The sequence below is a fragment of the Centrocercus urophasianus genome, unplaced genomic scaffold (genome assembly GCF_019232065.1).
Source record: "Centrocercus urophasianus isolate 14NV4802_14NV808 unplaced genomic scaffold, USGS_Curo_1.0 seq_48, whole genome shotgun sequence".
Taxonomy (NCBI): domain Eukaryota; kingdom Metazoa; phylum Chordata; class Aves; order Galliformes; family Phasianidae; genus Centrocercus; species Centrocercus urophasianus.
Window position 1 is genome coordinate 1,435,759 of NW_024885066.1, and position 25,925 is coordinate 1,461,683.

General features: G+C 48.6%; 1 protein-coding gene across 6 annotated transcripts; it reads left to right on the forward strand.

Moving 5' to 3' along the window:
- The first annotated feature begins 703 nt into the window (after positions 1-703).
- HTR1D (5-hydroxytryptamine receptor 1D) lies at positions 704-16,432 on the forward strand. Of its 6 annotated transcripts, none has more exons than XM_042834680.1 (6): positions 704-739; positions 9,680-10,232; positions 10,470-10,516; positions 10,836-10,958; positions 11,224-11,264; positions 13,976-16,432. In XM_042834680.1, the coding sequence occupies exon 6, from the start codon at positions 14,589-14,591 to the stop codon at positions 15,723-15,725; it is 1,137 nt and encodes a 378-aa protein (XP_042690614.1). In that variant the 5' UTR covers positions 704-739; positions 9,680-10,232; positions 10,470-10,516; positions 10,836-10,958; positions 11,224-11,264; positions 13,976-14,588; the 3' UTR covers positions 15,726-16,432. The 6 variants fall into 6 exon arrangements, with proteins under 6 accessions (XP_042690614.1, XP_042690615.1, XP_042690612.1 ...); XM_042834681.1 differs by having other exon boundaries at positions 9,680-9,885; positions 10,836-10,968; XM_042834678.1 differs by having other exon boundaries at positions 9,680-9,885.
- The last annotated feature ends 9,493 nt before the right edge of the window (positions 16,433-25,925 follow it).

The following is a 25,925-nucleotide window of genomic DNA, read 5'->3' on the forward strand; positions in this document are numbered from 1 at the left end:
GCAATCCCAGGTGTGTGTAGAGTTCGGGGGAAGAACTCCGCTATGGAGAAAAGCTGAGGGATCTGGGGGTGTTCAGTCTGCAGAAGAGAAGGCTCTGGGAGACCTCCTTGTAGCCTTCCAGTACTTAAGGGAGGGAAACAGGGGGGAGAGTGACTATTTACATGGGCAGATATTGATAGGATAAGGGAGAGTGGTTTTAAACTAAAGGAAGGCAGATTTAGATTAGATGTCAGGGGAAGTTTTCTTTCAGAGGGCGGTGAGGCGCTGGCACTGCTGCCCAGAGCTGCGGGTGCCCCATCCCGGGAGGCGCTCAGGGCAACGGTTGGGGTCCATGGCAGCACAACCTGGCGCTTGGTTGGCAGCCCTGCTCGCATCAGGAGGCCCGGAACTGGATCCTCTGTGATTCCGTGACTCTATGACAAAGCTCATGCGGGGCAGCCCCGTGTGGGGCCACTCCGGGCCAGGGAGACCAACCCCATCCTCACCCCTCCCCGCCGCTCACGGCAGAGCAGCCCCAGCTCTCGGCTCTTTGCAGCCTGGGACGGCCGCACCAAGCCCTCCGCGCCGGCTGTGGCCCGGCCCCCGGGGCTGAGCGAACCGCTACGCCGCCGCGCCCGAGGAGAGCCGGGCCCCGCGGGGGAGCGGAGCGGCGCTGGCGCGGCGGAGTCGGGGCCGCCGCTTATTTAGGGCGAGCGCGGCCGGAACCGCCGCAGCACGGAGAGGAACGGCGGGAGCGCAGGTGAGCGGGGCGCTGGGGGAGCACCGACGGGGCGGGCAGTGCCGCGGTTCCGTTCCGTTCCGTTCCGTTCCGTTCCTTTCGGTTCGGCCCGGTCGGGCGGAGAGCGCTCGTGCTGCCCCGGTGATGTTGGCTCCCGCACCTGCCGAGGGGAGCAGAGCCGCGGGGTCCGCAGCCGGTGCCGCCGCCTCCTCCTCGTGGCCGCTCGCTCCCCGCCGGCCGCGGCTCGGGGGTCCGGGGCGCATCGCGCTGCTGGAGGGGACGCGGGGGCAGGATGGGAGCTGGCGGAGGAGGAGGGCGGGGAGGGGTGAGGAGCGCCGGACGAGGACGGGAGCGCAGTTTAGCCCGTAGGAGTATGGGACGCATCGCTCTGGCGGGCGGTTTGGAGTTTTAGTTATAGAATGGCTGCAGTCGGAGGGGAGCGTGGGACCTCCCAGCACTAACCCTGCCATGGGCTGGGTGCCCCCACCAGGTCGGGCTGCCCAGGTCCCATCTGTGGGCTCAGGCACCTCCAGGGATGGGGCACCCACAGCTCTGGGAGGCAGATTTGGATGCAGTACTGCAGGTGGGACCTCATGCGGGCAGAGCAAAGGGGATAAACCTGCCTGCTCAGTGCCACCCCTCTGCTGAGTCAGCCCAAGGTACTGTTGGTACAGCTGCAGACTGTTGCTCTGCAAGTGCACACTGCTGTTCGTGTCCAGCTTTTCTCCACCAGACCCCCCCAAAGCCTTTTCTGCATGGTTGCTTTCAAGCAGTTCTTCTCCCACACACACCTGGGATCGCCCTGGCCCAGGTGCAGCACCTTGCATGGCCTTGTTGAACCTCATCAGGTTTACGTGGGCCCAGCTCTCAATCCTATCCAGGTCCCTCTGGCTGGCGTCCCTTCCTTCTATTGTACCAACTGCACTGCTCAGCTCGGTGCCATCAGCAAAGTGCTGACGGTGCACTCAGTCCCATCATCGATGTTATTGGTAAAGGTGCTGAGGAGCACCGATCCCTGTTGAAGAGTTATTGGGGATCTCCTCCCCCCAGCTGTAGGGGGATATTTGGTAAATGGATTAAATCACTTTGAAAGCATAAATTTGATGTGACTTGATCTGAGAGAGCTTTGTCAACGTTCTATCACACTGCATGTGCTCACAGCCTTGTCCCTTCCCATCCCAGTGTGTACCCCAGTGACCCAGCTGCCTGGCCTCTGCCTCAGGTGCAATGTGGCCAAAAATCACCACTATTCAGGTGCTCGCTCCCTGTACCTGCACAGATGTGAGTTGGGATGTTCCGGATGAAAACCCTTTTGTGGAGCCCATGTGGAATATGGTGACCGTGCAAGTTGCAGCAAGTAATAGGTGGGGACCAGTTTCGTGGATGGGTTTTGGTACTACCACAAAGAGCAGGAGTTGATCCTGGGCTCCATCAGGAGATCCTGGGCTCCATCAGGAGAGGGGTGGTCAGCAGGGACAGGGAGGTGATTGTCCCTCTCTACTCGGCTCTTGTGAGGCCCCATCTGGAGTACTGTGTCCAGGTGTGGAGCCCTCAGTACAAGAAAGACATTGAGATTTTGGAAAGGGTCCAGAGGAGGGCGACTAAGATGATCAGGGGGCTGGAGCACCTCCCCTATGAGGACAGGCTGAGGGAGTTGGGCTTGTTCAGCCTGGAGAAGAGAAGGCTGCGGGGTGACCTCATTGCAGCCTATCAATACCTGAAGGGAACCTACACCCACGAGGGGAGTAAACTCTTCAAAAGGGCTGACAACAGCAGGACTAGGGGAAATGGATCGAAGTTGAAGGAGGGAAGATTTAGGTTGGATGTTAGGGGGAAGTTCTATACAAGGAGAGTGGTTAGGCCCTGGAACGGGCTGCCCAGGGAGGTTGTGGACGCCCCGTCCTTGGATGTGTTTAAGGCCAGGTTGGACGGGGTCCTGGGCAACCTGATCTGAATGTGTGTGTTTGGTGGCCCTGCTAGGCAGGGGGGTTGGAACTACATGATCCTTGAGGTCCCTTCCAACCCGGGTGATTCTGTGATTCTGTGATTCTGTGATTCTGTGATTCTGTGATTCTGTGATTCTGTGATTCTGTGATTCTGTGATTCTGTGATTCTGTGATTCTGTGATTCTGTGTGAGTATCTGGAACTACAGAACAGCCAATGATGAGGTCTGCAGCCCCGTGCTCGCGAGGTGGCCCTGATTTTTCCAGTATGCAGTAGGCATGAGACTTTCAAGCCAAGGGCTTCAAGGAGGTTTGAGTTTCCTCTGAGAGACCACAGCTGTGAGGCTGACATAAATCCCAGGGGAGGAAGCTTCCTTCATAAACCTTCCCAGAGGCTGTAGGAGGGTACCTTTGCCAGCAGTTGTAACTCCTGCTCTGTTGTGCTGGTGTCAGCGGGTTGTGAAGCGGATCATTGCAGGCTGAGATGGAGGTTTCTCAGGACAGATCTGCTTTTGTTTTTTGTTGTTTTTTTTGTGTGTGTGGGTTTGCCCCAAAGTAAGATGGCATGATAACGAAGGCTTTAGGTTGTGCATCGTGTGTTCTTAAATATTGAAATGAGCAAATATCAAACAGCCGGTCTGTTTTTCGTATTGACCCTAACGTTTGCTTTTTTCCCAGATCCTTATGGTTTCAGAACTGTGTCCTCCCAGAGACATCACTCTCATTTTTCCTGAGATTGTTGTGTTGCAGATGGTTGTGTCTTCTTTGCAGCCAATGGTCACTCCCTGTGTCACACCTTTGATAGGCTCCAGGGAGGCAGAAATAGAGCCCATGTAATGCAGGCATGTGTGAATAAATGTCTGAGAATCAGAAAATGGAAAAATCCAGCCTGCTGTGCTGTGAATGATGCTGGTTTGCAGCTTTCTTAGGGTTCTGTAAAGTATATTTTTAAATGAAGCACGTCAAAACGCAGGAAGATGTCTGGGTCTGCCTGCTTGTCTTACACAGTGAGCATGATGGCAGAGAACAAAAGTCAGTGGCAAGGATGCCATTCTGGTCTGTACACTGCAAGAAGGCACAGTTGTCCTGCAGCCATTTTCATTGCAGAAGTTGTCCTCCATACAGCTCTGTGCAGCCATCCTGATGTAAAAATTACCATAAAAAGTGATTGGTCTTTACTCTGCCTTTTGAGGGAAGATAGCAAAGATAGCATGGGCAGTGCATTTGGCTGTGCACGTCAAGAGAGACGTCCTTCAGAGTGCACACAGATCAGAACCCACATTCTGTGATTCCCCAGGGCTGCAGTGCATGATGTCTGAGGTGCTCCTGTCTGTCCTGCCAGCTCCCATCCTGCACATCACCTCCAGCAGCATGGGGGAGAATTTACCACCTTTACCATCTCTGAGCTCATTGTAAATCAGAGAGCTCAGGGAGCTCATTCTAAATCAGGGGGAAAATAATTATTGTTGCTGTAAATACTCTAATAAGGAGTGTTTCTATGTCTGAAGAGCGCTTAGCTAGTCGTACATAGGAATGATGCTTCATAGTGCCTTACAGATGTTGAAGAATAAAAGGAGCAAAGACTGAATATTCAGGGACGTTGTGTCTGTATGGTAGGGGCTGAATAATAAGGCAGCATAATGAGGATCACCGTGCAGTGAGAGGTGAGGGAAGAGAATTAGTGAACGTGAAAAAAGTTGCTGTTGTTGGGGCAGAAGCATTCTATCAAGATAGAGAACGTTTTGGTAATCATCCTACAAAGCCATAGAAGTGTTCCTTCCTCCTGGTCGTGCTCTGAAGTGGTGGAGACTGGGAGCCGTTGTTTCCAGTGACAGCTGTTATAAACAGTTGTGGCATTCCTCACCAGTCTGTGCTTGAAGACAATAACAGTTATCTTAATTTCTCTGGAGCACCGCAGTACCACAAAGCTGAGTCCTGAGCCAGCTCCAGATCTGAGTGGCAACGTTCTGCAGCACTGTCTTGGATTGCTATTTTTCACTGTTATACTCAGGGGAAAAGGTGCTTTCCAATCCACTTTGCTTTCCCAGTGCTGGATTGCTTGGAAATTCATTTCAGAAAGGTGGTTTAACTTGTCCTTAACATCTCTGTCATGGAAAGTTTTTTTTTATGATGTCTCCAAACAATTCCTTTAAGAGCTTTGCTGTTCTGCCAGGTTTCCCCAAGGGCAGTTACATGCCTCCCTTCAGTAGAGCAGCCATAGCCTTGGGGACTGGGCTTTTCCTTATCCTCTGTAGCAGGCTTTCATGCATGTAAAGACTGTTGAACATTTCTTTCAGCTGCGTCCTTTCTGGCCCAGACATACCTGTTAATTCAGTTTATTCTCATAGGTCCACTTTTCTGATAACTCTCACTGCTTTCCTCTGTCCTCTTTCTATGTAGCCCATATCATCTTGGGGACGCAGTGCCCAGGGCTCAGTGAACACAGGGTTCCTGTTTGTCCAAAATGAACAAAATAAGATCTGTGTGAGGTTTTTTTCCTAGTTACACATCTGCCAAAGTCTTTGCCACTTGGAAGGGCTGTCAGATTGCTGATGCTGCTGATGGTACCTCTTGGTCCTACAGTGTGGAGCTGGTTACTCTGCATCATGCAGTAGGGCAGCTGCTTGTTTCTTAACTCACATTTAACCTTCTTATTCCTGCGTGCTAAAACCAGCTTGTATCACTGGAAGAAGCACGCCATCCACTTCATTAACCAAGCCATTAGTGAAAGCAGTGCCAACTGCTGTGTTTTCTTCTTCCCATCACAGCAGAGTACGTTCTGCATGGTGTTGGTAAGGCCCTGAGTGCTCTCTGGCTGCATGCTCCAGATGAGGGCATTCAGCCAAACGTTGATCCCATTTTCTTCCTGAATTGCCTCCAGGACAGAGGGTAAGGAGGTACAAGGTGAATGAATGCTTCTTCCAGGAAGTGTAAGGCCATACTTCTGCAAATGTGCCTATTGACTTTATTTACCAGGTGGGGAATGAGTGGTCAGTGTGCTGCCTTCTGAAGCCACCTCATTCCCTAAGTTGGCGATATGGGGGGAGATGAGGAGCAAGGGGCACAAGGATGCTCTGATTAATTGTTCATAGTTAGGCTTATCACTTCTACCATCATTCTGCTGTTATCAAACAGGCTGCCCAGGGAGGTGGTAGAATCACTGTCTCTGCAGGTGTTCAAGAACCTCAGGAATGTGGTATGTAGGGTCGTGGCTTAGTGGGCAGTGTTGGTGGTACTTGGATGGTTGGACTGGATGATCTTAGAGGTCGTTTCCAACCTTAATGTTTTTACTATCATGCCTTGTGTTTTTAAGTCATGACTGCAGATAGTGGGACATCACCCAGTGCCTTTCAGATGCTTCTGGATTGGAAAAGAGGACAGGCAAGGAAAAATGGCTGAAGCATAAAGGTGAAACTCAGTGCGTGTGGATGGCCTGAAAAATCCCAGTGGACCCCATGCTCAGAATTGGAGTCTCATGGGAATGGCTGCACATACTGAAATCAGATTAAATAAAGCATCATCAGATGCTCTGCAAAGCACAGCACACTGCTGAACTGAGCACAGACAGTTTGGGTGGAATCTGCAAGAGTTTTTTCTTTTTTATATCTCTTTCCAGCATTATAGACTACAGCTGATTTTCAGAGGGCCAGTGCTTGAGCACTGATTCCTTTGGATGCCATGGTCTTTCTCAGAGCGCTCTGTGTTAGCCTAATTCCCATTGCTTCCACTGAATGAACACCAAAGTCTTGCAGACTTACAAGTGAAGGGAATAGAGCACCATTAAATACGTGGGGAAAATTCTGTATTTCACAATAGTCTAAAGTCTAGACATCATCTAAAGGATGTTGTCACAGTGATACACCATCCTTTCCAAAATGGAATTCAGTGTGTTGGCTCAGGATACCTCTGGTGATGAATCCCATCAGGTGTGAAGAGAAGAATTGTGGGCTCCTCTGGGGCATGGGCTCACAGAACCTCATCTCTATGTGCTGATGTGCTGGGCTTCATAGGGAGGTTTGGTTGCCCAAATGTGCTTGGAAGTCCCTCACCTACATCTGAGTAATGGTCTGAAATTCCCTTACAGGAGAGAAATCGGATTCATGACTTAGTATGCACCAATATGATCTTTCCTCCCATGAGTTAACTGAAGACAAGTGATGGACTGATGTCTGTGATGTGCTCTGCTGGGTGGTGTGAATCTCATTTGTCACATTTAATCTCACACTGCACCGTATCTCATCAGCCCTCACAATTCCACTCCTGATACGACGTTGAGGAATAATGGGAATGAAAATTTGAGGAAAAAAATTATTAATTGGGGGTTTTGCATTGTGTGTTTGTGATCAGAGACTGCAAGGCTGATGGAGTTCAGGTAATGCTCTCAGAACTAAGTGTTCTGGCTCCTGCTTCCTCCTAAGAAGCTTTTGGTGATGTACTGTAGAGGATGTTTCTGTGCTACAGCATCTACCAGCATCACTGCTTGCTAATTTCTAGCCTTTCTTTGTGATTATTGCAGAACCAATTATGGTGATTATTACGTGGTTTGGAATGGAAGGAGCCTTTATTCCAACCCTGGTAATGGACAGAGACATCTCTCACTACATCAGGTTGCCCAAAGCCCCCTCATAAGGCACGTAGAGTCACAAGGTGTAGTGGTGGTGGCTTGGATAGCTTGTGTGTGTATAGACAGGAGAGAGAAAATGTTGGTATTTCCTTGAAAGCTGAGTGAAATATTAAAACCTGTGTGCCTGTGCAACGGCATGCTGAATTAAGAAATGCTGAGGAAGTCATCTTAGAGCAAGAAAAAAGGTCAGGGAGGTGCAAACTAGCTATGGCTTCTGCTTGCAGGATATGGCAGTGTATGCAAATAGTATAACGTAATTTGGTGTTGATGCCAACAAAGTACTCCTGAGATCTCAGAAACATCCTGAATAATCAGAATAACCAGTTTAGCCAGTAGCACTGCGTGCTGCTCCCTCAACACATGAGAAATTCAGGTGCAAACTATGCTCCTGTTGATTGAGCTCCGTGTCTGAAGAAGTTTTAATCACTAATTCTGCTAACACACGTCCCTGATGGGGAGCGAATCAGGTTCCTGTGGTCCACTCGAGCTTATGATCCATGCTTGAGTAATGAGTACAAATGAGTAATTGCAGTTGTGCTCATTCCTCTCTCCCAGGGACACGTTTGCAGGTTGCTTTTGTTTTGCTCTTAGTTTTGTTGTTGTACCCAATGTTGAAAGCAGCTCCTCATCACAAGAACGTGCTTATTCCATTCTAGATTCCTTTCTTTGCAAGGTGCAAACTGCTCATTCACTGGTTCACTAGCTCATGTGCCTTGGATAGCAAATAACAGCATTCACATTGCTGCTCTCAAACTATCCCTTCCCGTACTTGTTCATCTTCTTCCTTTATGCTGGCAGTGTGGCAGCCATTCCAGTACGCCATGCCGCCTAATCCTACTTCTTGTGCAAGGGACAGATGCCTGTTATTTTCTTGTCAGGTTTATTCTCTCTCATCTACAGCTTCTGCAAAATGTTATTCTTTCCTGTATGCATTTCAGACAGTTTAATCCAGAGCCAGGATTCTAGTTTGGTTACTGTTACTTTTGAGGCACACTCAGTCCTTCGCACCAAGGCGTGCAAGCCATACAGTCAGACCCCATTTTCCTGATGCTATTAAGCTTTAACTTTCACACAGATCCTGAGTTTTCTGTGCAGTGCATTGTGGGATTGCTTTCTCCCAGAAGCTGCATCCTGCTTTAACTATGGTCTATGGACTGGCAATTTCTAAAGCTTCTTGAGCAGGTGTTGGGATCTGGTCTCAAAGCAGCACTCTGCAAGCACTCGGATGCTATTTACTGGAGTCAGTTGTCCCAAATCTACAAGAACTGGCTCAGAAATTGCTCCCTCTTTTGACTTCTCCTGTGAATGTCTCTTTTTAAGTGTGCAATTACTGCTAGGAGTGCCATCTGCTGTTTGCTGGGTCGCGCTGTGTCTCCGTTGCTTGTCCAGGTTTCAGTGTGACAGAACCTACCTCGTTTATTTTGGCAAGATTCAACATTTACATGAAAAACTAAACCCAGATATGAAAAGACAGAAGAGCAAATGGATTTTCTGTCATCTCCTGAAGCGTAGCTCTGTTCTCAGCCATCCCTTTGCAATTCCTTGTGTTGTTACCCAGCTACGGGAGAAGGAATGAACTCTTAATTCCTCCGAGTTTAGCCTGAAGTCAAAGGAAACATTTTTCAATGTCTTAAAAGATGTTTCGTCTTGTTCCTTTTATTTTTTCCCCCCTGCTCCGTTCATTGAAAGAGCAAAGTCTGTATTTTCATTTCAGTCTATTTTTTCATGCACTTTTTGCCTCGCTCCAGCCAGATCTGCGCGGTCACACCAAAGCATTCTCTTTGCCCCTGAGCATTCTCAGAAGCTGTTGTTGGCTGCACCGTAAGGTTGTTCTCAGCAAAAAGCATCCTGTTCTCTAGAAATGGCAGCCAGATTCTGAACAGACAGGAATGTGTGACTTTGGTTGCACTGAAATCTTCCTGTCTTCCCCATCCGCCGTGCTGGGCTGCAGCTGAGGTGTGCGGTGTCCACGCGATGGCACTCTGTCACAGTCATCTTTTAGTGCCATTAACCTCATGTTTGCCAGCATGCTGCTTGGAGCTGAGCGTGGAGCTTCACCAGAAGCACAGCCCTGCCTTGCTGCTTTCCCATTGCTGCTCCATTCCTTACTTCAACCACAGAGCTGAAGCACAAAGCGCCTTCACAAAGCTGCCTGGCTTTAGGTAAGCACCTCGGGTTATGATAACACTATTATTAATATTATTGATGACAGCCAAAATGTTTTTTCACTCTGAATGTGTACCTCTCTTCACCTTCAAGACCATGAACTGTGCTCACCCTTTGCCTGTTAAGTTAAATAACAGCACACTGCCTAAAACTGTCTCTCTGTTTAAGTATTTTTTTTTTTTTTTCCTCTGGGAAGGAACTAAAAAGAATTCCTCAAATCTTTCCAGGATACCAAAGGATTCTTATGCACCTCCTGGATCTTCCTAGAAACCACTGAATGTGTGGATGAAGGACCTGAGCGAAAGGTCCCTGCCTGTGCAGTGTGCAGCGCTTTTGGAGGTGGATGAACGAGGGATGCAGTCGTCACAGGTCATGGCTCTGGTGAAGGAGAGAGGCAGTTGCAGAGGGCAGCCCTGGTCTACCTGCTGCCATGGTATGTTGTGATACCACCTTCCCTTCAGGCACCTGGAACTGAAAAAATACCCACGTCCCATGGCCAAGGGCACCAGGTGACACGTGAGGGTGACCAAAGAACCCTCATCTAAGAGGGTTTCCATCTTGAGAGTGGTGAATGAAAACACACTGAGTCCTGCCTGGTAGAGACCAGAGCAGAGGAACCGCCATGGCTGCTGCACTCAGCACTGCAAACATAACTTCACGTGCTACCCAGACTGTGAAACTGCACGTAGTGAAGACAAGAATGCTATCTAGAGATGGTAACAACTCCTGTTTCTACCCACTGCTTCTCTTCTCCTGCTCCAGAGGCCATTTAAGCCCTATGTAAGCAACACGTCCCACTGGAAGATTGCTCTCAGCTGAATGTGCCACGTGGGCTCACAGTATTCCAGGATGTACAGCTCTTATAAATGCATTTGTGTTCTTTTTTTCCTTCATAAGCAGCTACATGTTTGACCTTGAAGTTGACTGTGTTGTTTAATTTAGTGATTGCTCTAGATTTTTTTAAATCCAATGTGTGCAGTTTAAGAAAACTAATTTTTTCTTTCTGTTTTTCAACAGGAAATCCAGTTGTCTCTATTCAGGATTTTCCCTTAGTTGAATAAAAGGTAACTTAAATATTAAGCCATTGGAAAGACATTCATTTTAGCTTGATGATAACTTATGTTTTTCACATACTAATATATTCATTTTAATGGTAATACCATCACCACTTTTTTTTTATATCAGCAGTATTGACTGTCAACTCACACAAACTAAAATTGGCATCACAGGGAATTATGTTCAAAAGAGCTTCTAAAAGTAGATTTAGAGTCCCTGATTCTGAAAGATACGTGCGTGCATGTTCTTAGCAGTGCACTGAATTTAACATTCAGTGATAGTATGTGAGGTTATAGTATTAAACGAATGCATAAATCTTTGCTATAGCAGGGCTGTGAGTTTTACCAGAGCTTTATGGCCATCCTGTTTGACCACGCTGGTACCCCAGGGCTCTGCCTGTCAGTTTTGTGGAGCTCGTGACTGACTGAACTGGATCACGCTTCTGTTCAGGTACTACACAGTGAGTGTTTGTTTATTTAGAACATCACAAAAATATTTTCCAGTTCTGCACATTATACCCTGCTGTGGCACTTTACTGCTTCTTAGGGAAAAAATATTTTGACTGATTGTTCTGCAGAAGTCTGTAGTCCCTGGTGATCATTTATCACATAGGGAATATGTCTGCATGTCAGCACAGTGAATACCCAAGGTAAAGTTCTAAGTAGGGAACAAAAATGAATATTGCTAATCATTCTGTCTCATATTTCTGGTTTAGGTTTTCTCCCGTGTGGGATGTGCGATCAGCCTGGTGTTCAGGTAAAGAGATTTCTTAGGCTGTAAAAGCAACAGCTCTGAAATGAGCTATTGAGTCAGAGAATCAAAGGGATGGTAATAGGGAAATGAAAAAGAAATCAAGAACAGAAAGGAAAATTATCACAGAGAAACTAGGTTGACTCTTAGCATCCCTGTCTGATGAAGAGAATCCAGGGTAAGTTTTCAAATGGAACCTTTATTTCTGGCCAAAACGAATAACAAATCTTCACAGTCAGGTAGCTGTAAGCCAAAGAGCTCAGTGCAACTCAGGATCCGAGGTACAACGGGATCAAGAAGGGTGTTCAACCGCTATTTAAAATACTTAAAACTCCTTTACACCCACCAACTGTAAGACAGCTGTTGTGACGTAGTTCCCAAAGAGACCTGATGGGTAACTGTGTATTCATAAACCTGAAGTCTGTACTTGGCTGCTTTGCAGAAAATATCATAAACACTGCAATTACTGTACATACAGTAAATACTGTCTTCTGGGGAACAGTGAAAATGGCTTTTGTAGAGGTTAGTTTGCCTCACAAAGCCATTGAGTGAAGTTGTGGAGTGTATGGATTGGTCGATGTCCAATTGAGACAATTACTTGGGTTTCTCAGGAGATTTTGGGTGAGGTTCTTGGCCAGAGATCCTTAAAGAAGGTAAATAAGGAAAGCTCAGACTACCAGTGATCTGGAGAGTGTGAGGACCAAGATGAGACGAAGCTTTTCAAGTATTTAAAAGAAGGACTGACTGTGCAGAGTTGCAAAGGATGTCAGGTAAAGCATGGGAGAAGGAGTTCAGTACAGGGAGATGCAAAAAGTGAGCATTCAGGAAAAAAAATGCTGATGTTACCACTCATGCCTTTGCAATTATATTAATTGGGACTGTTTAGTGGAAATGACAGATAGGTGGTTTGTGATGATGGAAAAAAACAACTCTCGGGAATTGCTAGGAAAGAAATTGAGAACAGGAATGACTGTTAATGCTGCATGTTCATCTGTGCTGTACCCACATCTTCAACACTGTGTGTGGTTCAGGTCCCTGTGTCTCAGAAAGGATGTATCAGAGTTGGAATAGTGTCAGAATAGGGCCACAGGGTTGAGCTGAATGTATTGGCTGCAGTTGGAGTCAGAGCACTGGATTTCTTGGGCTCTGTTTGCCACGTCCATTCTTGTGTTCAGAGAAAATTATCCAACACTTCACAATCATGCCTCATTCTTGTACATCCTGCCAAAAGGCGACGACATTTGTGAACAGCTGTTTTTAAAGATGAAACATGGGAGGAGTAAAATTTCCTTAAACAAATTCTATGACAACACCATGAGAGCTGACAGCTGCAGCCACTGCCATCGAACCAGGCACTGATGCATTGGTTTCACAGTACGAGGTCACACAGCCCACAAGTCTTATGGTGCTGTTGCTCTCTTTCTTTCTTATGTTTTAATAACAATAATAACGGTTAAAATAAGTTTTGTTAATTATATACATCAACTATATTATCTATTTTATGAGGGCTGCTCTGAAAATAATGCCTCCTGTTTTATGGTCCGTGATGTCAGAGTTGGATGTTGGTGGTACAGCAGTAGAGGTTGAACCTTCCCACCAATATCCTGTTATGCTTTGTTGCTGTGTGACAGCTGGCAGCAGAGGGGCACGCTGACACTATGGTGTCTGACATGGAAGGGCACATGGAGCAAAGGTGTGTCATTGAATTCCTCCCTACAGAAAAAGTTGGACAGACTGACATTCGTTGATGCCTGTGGGCGTTTATGGAGACCAAACAGAGGATGTGAGCACAGCGAGGGTGGGTGATGAGTTTCAGCAGTGCTGACAACAACAGAGGGTCACCTCTGTAATGAAAAATAGTTCTGTAGATGAGAATTTGGTTTATCAAACAGACTTACTGAGCTCAATGTTGCTGTTGTATTTTTCACTGAAATAAATAGGAGGCATTACTTTTAGAGCAGCATACCTATATGCAGCCCAGGCAAGCCAACAGGTTGCACACCATGCATTTAACCTTTGCCCAGTCACAAAAATGGACATTAAGAAGAACAGCTGGTTGAAGAGAGTCATAGCTTACTATGAAATATGCAACTCTTCTTGGTCCCTTATTGAAAAAATACACCTACAAAGAAACAGCATCACTGAAAGTAACTTTGAATCACAGAAGGTGGGCATTTACAAAAAAAAAAATCACAGAAAACCAGAAGCACTGTGCAGTGTTAGGAGCTCAAGAGAAACTGTTTGACACATTGGTGTTTCACATAGGATGGACGCTCTTGCTCTACAGATTCCTCACCACGTGAGTCTCAGTTCTTTGTCAAAGGCTGTGAAGCTGTGCAAGTTATTGCTGTTGGAGGCATTTCAGCTCCGTGGCTGGGAGGAAGCCGGTCTGGGGGTTTTGTTTGTGGAGTTCAGCATCTCTGTTGCTAGTCCTGGGGATGTGCTTTAGAACTGTTCATGACCTACATTTGGAATCTCTGTCAAGAAAGCATGGGCTGCCATAAGTAAGTGATGTTCTGGTACTCGTGGGTGGGTCTGACCAACAGATCTCAAGGAAATCTGCCCTAGGATGTTCTCTTCAGGTTCGTAAAGATTTCATTTACATGAAGGAAATCTAAAGAAATTTACAGAAAGTCTGTTGTTTGTATACTGTCACAGTTCAACTTCCACAAATCCTATCACCACTGTGAGCTAAAACATTCACTTTCTTTTTGCAGATCCCCTTAACCAGCCCCACTCTTCCTCTTTCGAGGGAAGCACCACCAGTCATTGCAGTCATTCACCGTGTGCAAGACCAGGAGCATCTCAGTACATGGAACATGCTGCGAGCTTCAGCACCGACGCATTGAGAACTGGTTCCCAAAACAGCATTTGAAGACTGGATGTTTGATGAAGAGAAAGCCAGAATGATCTGGAGGAATAAACGAGAACTGAGCTCTGCACCGTTTGGAAGCAGGTTCTGATCTACAAATCGGGCAGAAATCAGGTTTACATCAGGAATCCAGGCAGTATTGTATTGTCTCTTGGGTACTCTACCAGGAGAGATCTTCATAAATACCAGAAGTGGGACATTCAGATGTTAGAGTGGAAGTGAAAATACTTTTGAAGATAGCTTTGTCCCAGCTATGTTGGGGCATAGGTCACATGCCCAGATTTTTCTATTGCAGCCTCTCACTTTCCAGTAATGATTTATGCAGCTGCTGTTTTCAACAAGTTGGTTTTTCTTCAGTGTTGGGCTCCAGTATGAGAAGTTGTAATTCAGCAAAAAGGTGAGCATCTTTCTTCATCATCCCGGAAAGATTACATTGAAAACTGAAATCAGTTCAGAGGATGACTCAGTATAACCTTTCGACAGAGCTCTCTCTCCAGAGCTCAGCAAATAAGTCATTAAATTTTACTGAACCACCGCTGGCTTTGGATGAAAGGACATTATTAGGGCTGAAGATATCCCTGTCGGTCCTTCTGTCTGTCATAACTTTGGCAACGATCCTTGCAAACATTTTTGTTGTTATTACAATTTTTTTTACTAGAAAGCTCCACACACCTGCAAATTACCTCATTGGCTCCTTGGCAGTAACAGATCTTTTAGTGTCCGTCCTCGTGATGCCCATCAGTATCGCTTACACTGTCACCCACACGTGGGCCTTTGGCCAGGTGCTGTGTGATATCTGGTTATCATCAGACATCACGTGCTGCACAGCCTCAATCCTACACCTCTGTGTTATTGCGCTGGACAGATACTGGGCTATCACAGATGCTTTGGAATATGCCAAACGCCGGACTGCTGGCCGAGCAATGCTCATGATCGCCGTGGTTTGGATGATCTCCATTAGTATTTCTGTGCCACCTTTTTTTTGGAGGCAAGTGAAAGCTCACGAAGAAATCGCGAAGTGTAATGTGAACACAGATCAGATTTCCTACACCATTTATTCCACTTGTGGAGCTTTCTACATTCCGACTGTGCTCCTCCTGATATTATATGGTAGAATTTATGTAGCAGCTCGATCCAGGATCCTGAAGCCACCCTCACTGTATGGGAAACGATTCACTACTGCACACCTGATAACTGGCTCTGCTGGGTCTTCCCTCTGCTCCATTAACGCAAGCCTTCACGAAGGGCATTCCCATTCTGGTGGCTCCCCAATATTTATCAATCACGTTCAAATAAAACTTGCAGATAGTATTCTGGAGAGGAAAAGAATTTCTGCTGCGAGAGAAAGGAAAGCCACCAAAACTTTAGGGATTATTCTAGGAGCTTTCATTTTCTGCTGGCTGCCGTTCTTTGTCATGTCCCTGGTCCTGCCTATCTGCCAGGATGCATGTTGGTTTCATCCCATCCTGTTGGACTTTTTTACATGGTTAGGTTACTTAAACTCATTAATCAATCCTGTCATTTATACAGCTTTTAATGAAGAATTCAAACAGGCTTTCCAAAAACTAATACATTTCAAAAAGTGCTCGTCTTGATCCTCTACTGTTGCATTACTGAGCTTTGCACAATCTTGCAGCCTCCCCTGAGATTTTTTGTGCTTTGATTCCTGGGTGCAGAGTGGTGATCTCCATCCCTGTGCTGTGCATGGAACAGGGAACGTCTCTGTTTGGTTTGGCAAGTTTGGTTCTCTCTGTCTGGGACTCTATATACCATAAGATAACTTGTCTGTGGTCTCTGCAGTGATCATTTGTATGCGTAATATCAACAGATGAAGTAAAGCTTGCAACAGGTGAAAGACAGAACAGAAAGCTGAGTTTGTGCAGGGCTGCTCTGAAAGTAATGCCTCCTGGTTTGTAGTGTTGGCCCACAACGCCAGAGGTGGGTGTTGGTGGGATGGCAGTAGAAGTTGAACCTTCCTGCCAATATCCCATTACATACTGCTGCTGCATGACTTGTGGCAGCAGTCTGATAAACGGTGTCTGAAATAGAAGTGTGTATATAGCAAAGGTGTGTCATCGAATTCCTCCATGCAGGAAAAAATGGCATCCATTGACATTCATCGACACTTTGGAACGTTTCTGGAGGCCCAGCAGTGGATGTGAGCACAGTGAGGCGGTGAGTGGTGCATTTCAACAGAGGTGACAGTGATGAAACAGTTGAGTTGCATTCTGGACAGCCATGCAGATTTTTAGAGCGTGGCATGCAGCTCTTGTTCATTGCTGGTGAAAATGCACAGCTAATGGTGGTGGATATACTGAAAAATAGTGTTCTGTGGCTGAGAATTTGCTCTATCAAGCAGTGCTGCTGTACTCTTTGCATCTGTTCCAGTTTCTGCAGACAGAAATAGGAGGCATTACTGTCAGAGCAACATTTAGAATAAGATGGCACATGCTGCCAAGTCTGTCATGTCTTTGTAACCTGATGGGAGGAAAGCTTATGCATATTTGGAGGACTTCAGTACTTCTGCTGTGTATTACCAGCATTTCATGAAGGCTTAGAAGGTTTCTGGAGAATGGGACCTAGCCACCTGCATTTCCTGTGGCACATACCTGTCCATCTGCAACTGATAAAACTAGCAGCTGTGGCAGAGAAAAGGAGGCAGCCTGAGTGCAGGCAGCAGGGCATGAAGATGTAGCAAGCATGTGAGTTCTCTGGGCACTTCACAAATGTGAATTTGAAGCTGCAATTTTGGTAAACTGCAGAAAGAAGACATACTGTTGGCAATCATTTTTACACATTTGATCATGTGTGCAATAGCCAGTGCAGAAATACTACAAAATAAATAGCATGAACATTACTGAAAAGCACCTCGCTCTTACATTTGTGTTGTTTTGGGTTATTTTTGTGTTGGTTTTGGGTTTGTTTTTTTTTTTGCATGCCCAAAATGAAACAAAATATGTTCAGTGTCAGTGTGGAATGATTGGGACCTCAGAATGGAGCCAGGACCAATTGTTGGTTCTGGTAATGTTTATTGCATAGCCATAGAAAGTGAAGGTAAATTCAGCAAAGACAGCTGAACGTTGCTGTGTCTAATTCCTGGGCACTCAGGCTCCCTTAGGAAGCAACTGCGTGCTTAAGATTGAGCCAGGAAAAAGCTTTTTGTTTTTTTTCAGCCTTTGTGAGAGTTGAGTCTTCAAGTGATGCATGGATACTGTGAGCCTTTGGGGATGAAAGATGTGAGTGAGTGAAAACTGAAGACTTCAGATAGGGAAAAGACAACTGGCCAGAAGTAGTAAATAATCTGTTCTCCATAATCATAGAGGCAAGACAAGAGATCAGGGAATTTGGAAAGAATGAAGTGAAATATCAAGAAAAACTTTCTTCGATATTAAGGTTGTTGGGGTGGATGTGAAGTATAAGGAAGAAATTGCTCACAGTGATGAGGAGGGGATGTCATAGTCTATGCCTGCTACGGGGGCAAATATTACTGTGCTTTACCTTCATAGTTGGTTCTCAGTGGTCAGTGGGTTGAGATTCCTTCATTATTGCTAACAGTCCTGAAGATGAGAGCTTAAATGGATTAAAGACCAGTGAGCAAATGGAAAATGGGATATTTGGAAACTCGTGTCCTAAGGAATCCTGCAAGAAGCTTCCTGTTCATTTAATCTCTGTGTATTGAGAGGTATTTTCTCTGCTTCCATACCAATGTTCTGAGCCATTCTGAGCTTGAACCTTCTGTCGAGATGTCCTTTCCAAAGAGTCCTTTGTTTCTTTCCAACATTCAGAAGGATGCCTGGAAATCCCCCATCTGCCATCCTTCTTATAACTGCTGGATAATGATGAGCTGCTCAACTTTCCCCAGCCCTGTGATAGTTCCTGGCTGGAACATTTTGTCTTCATACATATACAAACCAAGTGGGGAAGGAGGAAAGGAGAAGCAAACCTGGACAATTCAGTCCAGTACTCAGAGCACAGCTGGAGAGCAAAAGACTCCAGGTCAAATCTGTTATCTGATAAGTATCAGATGATTTTATGCCCAATATAAAAACTGTTGAATTACTTCAACAGCTGAAATAGTGAACTTTGTCCTTCACTATCTGGGGAGTGACACTGTTTAAAAGAAAGCTTCCTAGAAGAGCATTTTGGTTGTTGATGTAGTGGGTTGGCATTTCCTGCACAGAGCTGAGTTGGCAGCAGTACCTAAAGCCAAGGCAAATTCCCAGGTGTCTCCATAGCATTTTTCCTGCTGGTTCATCTGCCCAGTGTGAGGACTTCCATGAATCATAAAACCACAGATAATGGTCCTGAGGGGTCCTCTGAGCTGGTCTGTTCCCATGGCCTCATCTGGATCAATTATACTTTTGTACTTCTCCTGTCAAGTCTACTCTTAATCTAAGACTTCTGATGTTGAATAGAATGGCAAAATATCATAGCGCAGAAAGATGATCCATTACTGTTCTTCAAGCTTTCATAAGACACTGTTAAATTGGACAGCAAGTGAGCTGAACCCTTTCTTTGATTCGATTACAGAATCATAGAATCATTTATGTTGGACAAAACCTCAAAGATCGTTGAGTCCAATCATTAACGTGGCACTGCCAAGTCTACCACTAAGCCGTGTCCCTAAGCACCACATCTGCACATCTTTAAAATACCTCCAGGGACAGTGGCTCAACTACTCCCCTGGGCAGTCTCTACCAATTCTTTTTCATGAAGAAATTCCTCCTGATAGCTAACATAAACCTCCCCTGGCACAACTTAAGGCCATCGCTTCTCATCACTGTCACCCAGGAGCACACAGCCCAGCTCAGCACAGCCTCCTTTCAGGGATTTGCAGGGAGCGATGAAGTCTCCCCCAAGTCCTTTTCTGTTGGGCAATTTCCAGCCACTCTTCCACCATCCTGCAGCAGTGTGGGCTTGGTGTGACCCAAGTGCAGGACCTGACAGCTTTGGTGATCCTCACACACATTCAGCCCATTGCTCCAGCCTATTGTAGGCTAATTATAAGCTAATACCAAAAGCTGCAGTAGGCTATTTTTTGCCTATTCTATAGACTAATTCAAAAAGGCACACAGTGCAATGTCACACCATTCTTAGTGCCGGTAAATATTCGATAGAGCGCTTCAGGAATTCATATTTGAAAACAAACAGTAACATGGAAGTGGCAGAGGACAACGCTGACATCGTAAACGTAAGATAAAGAACAGCCCACAGCTGAGAGGAGGAGGCTGTCATGTCAGAGATCAATGTCCATATTTACTGTGTCATTCAGGGTCTGTGGATCGCAGTCGAGCACACGAACTCATCTCACAGGAGACACAAGAGCTGAGTGGTTTCTAGGATTCTCTCAGATGCAACTCTCGTAATGCTGAGCACATGGGCAAAGTAAAACACATTTTAACTTGTAACAGAAGAATGTACTGCGGTTGTCCCAGCAGATAGTTATTTCTGTGACTAAGTAGGATTTATTCAAAACAGAAGAATTTGTTAAATGAAAGTCAAAGCATGTTCCCTGCTTTGATATTAGATATCAGGGCAGGATATTCCGTCAGCTGGAGACATTTGTCCTTTATCAATTACCAGGAACTCTCCCCAGTCACCACCTCCTTTCAGACATGATAGAAAGCATTCCTCCAATGGCATTAGCTTTTAGACGCTAGTGCAGTAAATATCAGGATCTTATCGTGACTAAAGCCCAAATCCCTGCAATCAGGTAATAACATAAGAATCTCAGCTGCCATTATAAGAAATTCTTTGCATAGAAAAACAAGATTGCACCCAGAGAGAGGCGCTCAGTGGCTCCACGTGCGGGTGGAGATCAGGGGGGAGTGGTGTCCCTCAGGGCTCCATCTCAGCACTGGTGCTCTTCAGCATCTTTACCAATGACATCAGTGATGGATTGAGTGCACCCTCAGCACTCTGCTGATGGCACTGAGCTGAGTGGTGCAGTTGATAGAAGGGAAGCCAGCCAGAGGGACATGGGCAGGCCGAGCAATGGGCCGAGGTGAACATCATGAGGCTCAACAAAGCCAAGCAATGTTGATGTGATGGATGCCGCTGGCTCATAAACCCATGGGCTGATTCAACTGACTAAACTGGCAGAACAGTATTCACTCTGCTTTCATTTTCCGCTGGTTTAATGAACAGATTGAATGCCAGAAGTGGTGCACCAGAAGCAGCACATTCACAAATAGCTGCAGGAGGACAGGAGCAGAACTGCACGTACCATCAGCAAGCTGTTAGACTGACTCAGGCACCTCATTTAAACTGACTGCAGATACAGAGCAAGAGCAGAAAAGTCACTTCATGGACTTTGTGGACTGGAAGACGACTCAGAAACATTTTTAATAGCCACAGAGAATCTGTTTTCTGTAAGCTTCTGTAATCCCTTTCCATGCTTACGCCTCTGGTGTCTGTGGCATCCTGTGGCCAGGCACTTCTCATGTGATCAAGCTGTGCAAAACCAGCACGAGCTACTTCTGTTTGTTCCAGCCTGCTGCACCCATACGGTCCCTTACTGTCAGACATGCTGACAGTTCCTGTTGCTTCCCCATTATTATTCATAATTTTATGAGTGTTTATTATCTCCTCCCCCTCCCCCCATTTCGTCTCTAATCACATCTGCCCACATGATTTATATTCTGCACCCTTGGCACCATAAGAAGACAAGACTCTCCCTGCAGTCTTTCTGGGTAAGAAAGAGACCTGCAAGCAACCCCAGGCATACCCCCTCCTCCCCTGTGCCTCTGCCCCTCTTCCTGTCCCAGCCTGTGTAGTTTGCTCCACTTCTGTCCCCTTTACTCTTCAGAGCTGTACTCCCTTCACATTGTTCCTGTCTCTCTTGCTAATTTTTGGCAGGTTGCCCTTGTTGCCAACCCCTCCGTCCAGCTCAGAGCTGCGTCTGCCTCCATCACTTTGTTACATCCTCACTTCCACTTGTCCCTTTCTGTCCCTTTGCTCGATGCTTCCATTGACTGTACTAAGTCCCCATGAACAAGAAACAACACAAAACAGCTCCTAAGGGCAGCTAGCTTTTCTTTATTTCTCTTCATTTCCCTTAGGTCATGCATCATATTTAATTTCTTAAGGCCTATCTTTCTGCTTCTCTAACATCACGTAACACAACTTTGTTCTCCAAAATACCTTCTCCAGTAGCTGCAGCTCTGTTGCTATAGCCCTGGTACCATCAGCTGCAGCCACAACACTTCCACGTCACAGCAGATGTCCGATGTTGGTCATTCCCTGGTTTTCCCATCTCTTCCTCACACTAGAGTCATCACCTGGATGCTGGTTCAGAGAAACACTCCAAAATAAAGTTCTCCTTTATTTCCCCTCAAGTCAGATTGTTCCAGTATTCCCCTTACATCTGGAATCAGCCTCATGAGGTTCAATAAAACCACGTGCAAGGTCTGCACCTGGGTCACAGCAACACTATCACTATCAGTATGAGCTGGGGATGTAAGGACGGAGCACAGCCCTGCCCAAAAGGAGGCACTGATGGATGGCAGCTGGACACGACAGCTCACAGCCAACCGTACCCTGGCTGCATCCAAAGCGGGGGATCTGCCCCTCTGCTGTGTGCTGAGAGCTCACCTGCAGCACTGCGCCCAGATGGGGAGTCCTCAGGACAGGAGAGACGTGGAGCTGCTGGAGAGCATCCAGAGAAGGGCCACAAAAATGCTCCCAGGGATGGAACACCTCCCTGCGAGGCCAGGCTGAGAGCTGGGCTGTGCAGCTGGAGAAGGGGAGGCTGCGGGGAGACCTACGGGTCTGTGAGTGTCTGAAAGGGCTGTAAGAAAGGGGACAGACTCTTTAGCAGGGCAATAGGACGGGGGAATGGTTTCAAATGGAAAGAGAGCATTGCATATAAGGAAGAAGTTCTTTACAATAAGGGTGATGCACTGGAATGGGCTGCTCATAGGGGCAGACACCCAAGGTGAGGCTGGAGGGACTCTGAGCGCTGATGGAGCTGTGGGTGTCTGCACTCAATGCTGAGAGTTGAACCTTTGAGGGGCTCTTCCATCTCCAGCCATTCTATGATACCACAGGCAGCCACAGCTGAATCACCGACCGCTCCGCTCAGCGCCACGTCCCAAGCTAGAGGCGGCACGTTGTGGGGCAGCCCTTCAGGATGAACTTTCCTCCACGCTCCGGTGCCATCCGACCTACGTTCCTTCCTCGGCGCGTTGCAAACTGCGGGAGCTGCGCCCGCTTCGGGACGGGCAGCGGCGGCGGGACGGCCGCGGAGCTCCGCACCTCCGGAGGGGCCCAGGGCCGCCGCTCCATCCTCCCGCAGAACTCCGGCCCCGAGCCGCTCCCCGCCTCCCCCGTTCCCATCCCGGTGCCCTCCGCCGCCCGCCGCTCCGTCCCGTTTCGCTCTCCCGGCACGCAGTTCCCTCCGGCCGCCCCGCTCCCTCTTTCCCCCAAAATGGCCGAAACTCCTTCCTCGCTTCTCCCAACGACGGCGGAGCCCGCGGAAGCCGCGCAGCACGGAGCGGATCGTCCGGAGGAGGCGGCCGCGAAACTCCGCGACGGTTCGGGACCGCCGGGCCCCCGACCCCCGCCCCGCCCGGCGGCGCCGCTCCCGCCCCCCGCCCCGCCGGGCCCCGCTCCCCTCGCGGTGACGTAGCGGCGCCGGGGCCGCCTCTCATTGTCAGCGCCCGGACCCGCCGCTCCAGCACGGCCCCGCGGGCTGCGGCCGCCCAACTCCGCGCCGCGGCTGCTCCGGCCCGGCCCGTCCCGGCGGCCGCCAGCGGAAGCCTGGCCCGCCGCAGGTAGGAGGCGGTGGAGGGGGGAGGCACGGAGGGCGGACGGGCGCCGCACGGGTGCCGCGGTCCCGGCCCGGCGGAGCCCCGCGCTGCGGGGTGGGGAGGAATTCGAGGCATCCGCTTTGTCCGCGCTGCCAGCACGGCGCCTCGCGGGGCCGGGAACCGCGGCGTGGCGGCGGGGGGACCCCGAGGGGCGAGGCCGGGCGGACGGGCCGAGCCACTCCGCCGTGCCGGGACCCGGCGGGACGGCTGGGAAGCGCCTTCGGGCCGCGCTCCGTCGGCTGCGAGGGATCCTCCGGCTTCCCCCAACGTGCTTCGCGACGGCGGAGACGGAGCGGCCGCCGCGTTCCTCCCGAGGCCGCCCCGCCGCCCTCCGCTCTGCCCTCCGCTGCCGGCCCGGCGCTGCCCCTCCCGGCCGGGACGCGGCGGTGTCGGCGCTGCTCTGAGCGCTCCCCGGTACCCGCAGCGCTCCGGAGCCGTTCGGAGGTTCCCGCACGCTGCGAGGCACGCGAGGTTCCTGCGAAGCGACCCGTCAGCTTCCATTTATTTATTTATTTGCCTCTCTTTATTTCCGGCAGCTCCGTATACTTCCTTTCCCGTCAATTGTTGGTGTTTCTGCATATTTTTTTTTACCCCCGCTTTCCCAACCCGCCCGCCTTTATTGTGTCGTTTTACAACGTTCTCCTTGATTTTTTTTCTTTCTTTTTTCTTTTTTTTTTGCTCCGTGGGAGCTTTCCCGCTGCCCTCTGCCTTTGTTAAGCAGCTCTGCCCCTTTTTCGACTTGCTTTAGCACTGTAAGATCTGCTCTCTTGTCGTCAGACGCATTAAAGCCCCGCACGTGGCCGTGCCGCAGTGCTGCTCTGTCGGGCGGTGTCCGCACTCTCATTTCGTTTCCTAACGCTCCGTGTGAAGCGTTGAAACTGCTCTGCCCCGCATTCAGGTGACCGTCCGGACTCCTCGGCATGTCCTGACGAGGCGCAGTTGGCTCAGATGTTCATGGGTGTGTGAGCACTGTGAACGTTCTAGCTGAAATCACTGGAAATGATACTCGTAATGGCAGCACGGTGTGGTTTCTTCTTTTTTTGCTTCTGGAGCACCCAGGAGGGTCTGGGCAGCATCCCACCCCTGCACTGCTGGAAAAAGGGGAAATAAGGTAAAAAGGAGAAATGTTTTCACAGCCCTGGAGTTGTCTCAGGCATTCGGGACTTGGAAGGAGCGCAGTTCCTCGCTCTGCCTGCAGTCTGTTGGCAGACACACGTTTCTACCCATGGGATATCGAACAGGGATGGTATTCCTCTGCACTTCTGTGTGTGTGTGAGCCCAAAGCCAGCATTCCCTGTGTTGGGAGGTTGGTGAAACCCGTGGGTCGGTTTGCAGAAGCACAGATCCCCTCCTGTGTCAGAGCTGCTGTGTGAGGATGGCTCCGGTGCTGGGACCAGCTGGGTGTACAGCAGAACCCAGCGCTGAGCTGGGAGAGCTCCTGGAGGGCTAAATGAGGACGAGGGGATGTGGAAAGAGGTCCTCTGTAACCATGCTCGCCTTGGAGTGGCTGTTCAGCCTCAGCTTTCCCATCACCCTGTAAGCATTCAGACTTCCTCACTTCATTTCGGGGCAGCTGGGCTGGTTTGTGCTTTCCAGAGGGCCAGTGCAGGTCACAGCACTGCAGGCTGTCTGTCATCTCTGTGCTCTAAGGAGAGGTGACCGGATTTATTCCTTTTACACGAGTTGGTGCATGTTGGCAAAAACGGCTCTTGTTCTAAACTGGGTGCCCTCAAATCTGGCTCCAACCAGGGATGGGAATATTAAAATAATAGTAATAAATCCAACAGTCTTGCAGCCAAGGCTGAGCTGGTTTGTTCTTCCATGTGAGTAATGGTATGATGTTACCTCAGTGCTGTGCACTCTAGTTGTACCCGTCTCTGTCCCACTGGGGGTGGTGGGCAGTGAGGAAACCAATGTGATGTGGTGTAGCTGAGCCACATCACAGCATGGGACAGTTTGGGTGTCAGTGTTAAGCTAAAATGAGGCAAATCATCTTGTCTGGGAGGCCATTTGTTTTGGGAGATCGACGTGATGATGATGAGTAGTAGCAGCGCCATGTTTTGTGCTGACAAGTGCAGCACAAGTTGTAGAGCCACAGGGGATTCTCACTTGGAAGGGACCCATGGGGGTCTCTGAGCCCCCACAGCACCACCCAAACCCTGTGGCTGAGGATGGTGTCCCAGCACTCCCTGAGTTCCATGCCCACCACCCTCATGGGCACAGCCTTTCCATCACCCCCCGCTCAGCCCTCCTGACAGCTCTGCGCCTCTCCCCCAGAATCCAGAAGACATCACCACGGACAGCCCGATGTGAGGAGCTGAGCACCGCTGTTCCTGGGGGGTTGGTGGGATTTCTGTTGTCTCAGCAGCCTGACCATCAGAGCGTGTTCCGAGATGGCTGAGCGCAATGTACGGCGTTGCGTTGCGTTTTAGCCACCAGAATGCGGCCGTTTGGGCCTGGCTCTCCCTGTGCCTCTGCCTGTGTGGGTTTTGGTGGTGATGCTGCCGTGCAAGACCCTAATCTGAACAGATAAGGGGTTGTAAGTGCAGTTCAGCCCTCTGTTCTTTAACCCTCAGCAGGGTGGAGTGCAATACACAGGTGCAACAAACAGCCCTGCCTGGGCACTGTGCACACCAACACACACACTGTGCATGAGCAGTTGCTATTTCCTCCTTGGTAAAACAACTGGTGCTATGTAGGTGCTTGCTCACGGGGGGTTTTGCAGCAAGTTTAACATTCTCATTCCCCAATGTTTGGGATTCTTATAGAAACACAATCCAGAAGGGCCTGTGCACCGTTGGAATCAAAGGTTGAAAAGATGGAGGGCGTTTAGAAAATGTGAATGGGTTTTAATGTGGTCCGTAGTAGTTTGGTAGGAGAGTCCTCTGTCTGCAGCATTGAGAACTGGATGAGCTGTGTTGGCGTTGGGATCCACACCACGAGCACTGGGAAGAAAATGCAACATTCTCTTGTTTAGGAGCAGGA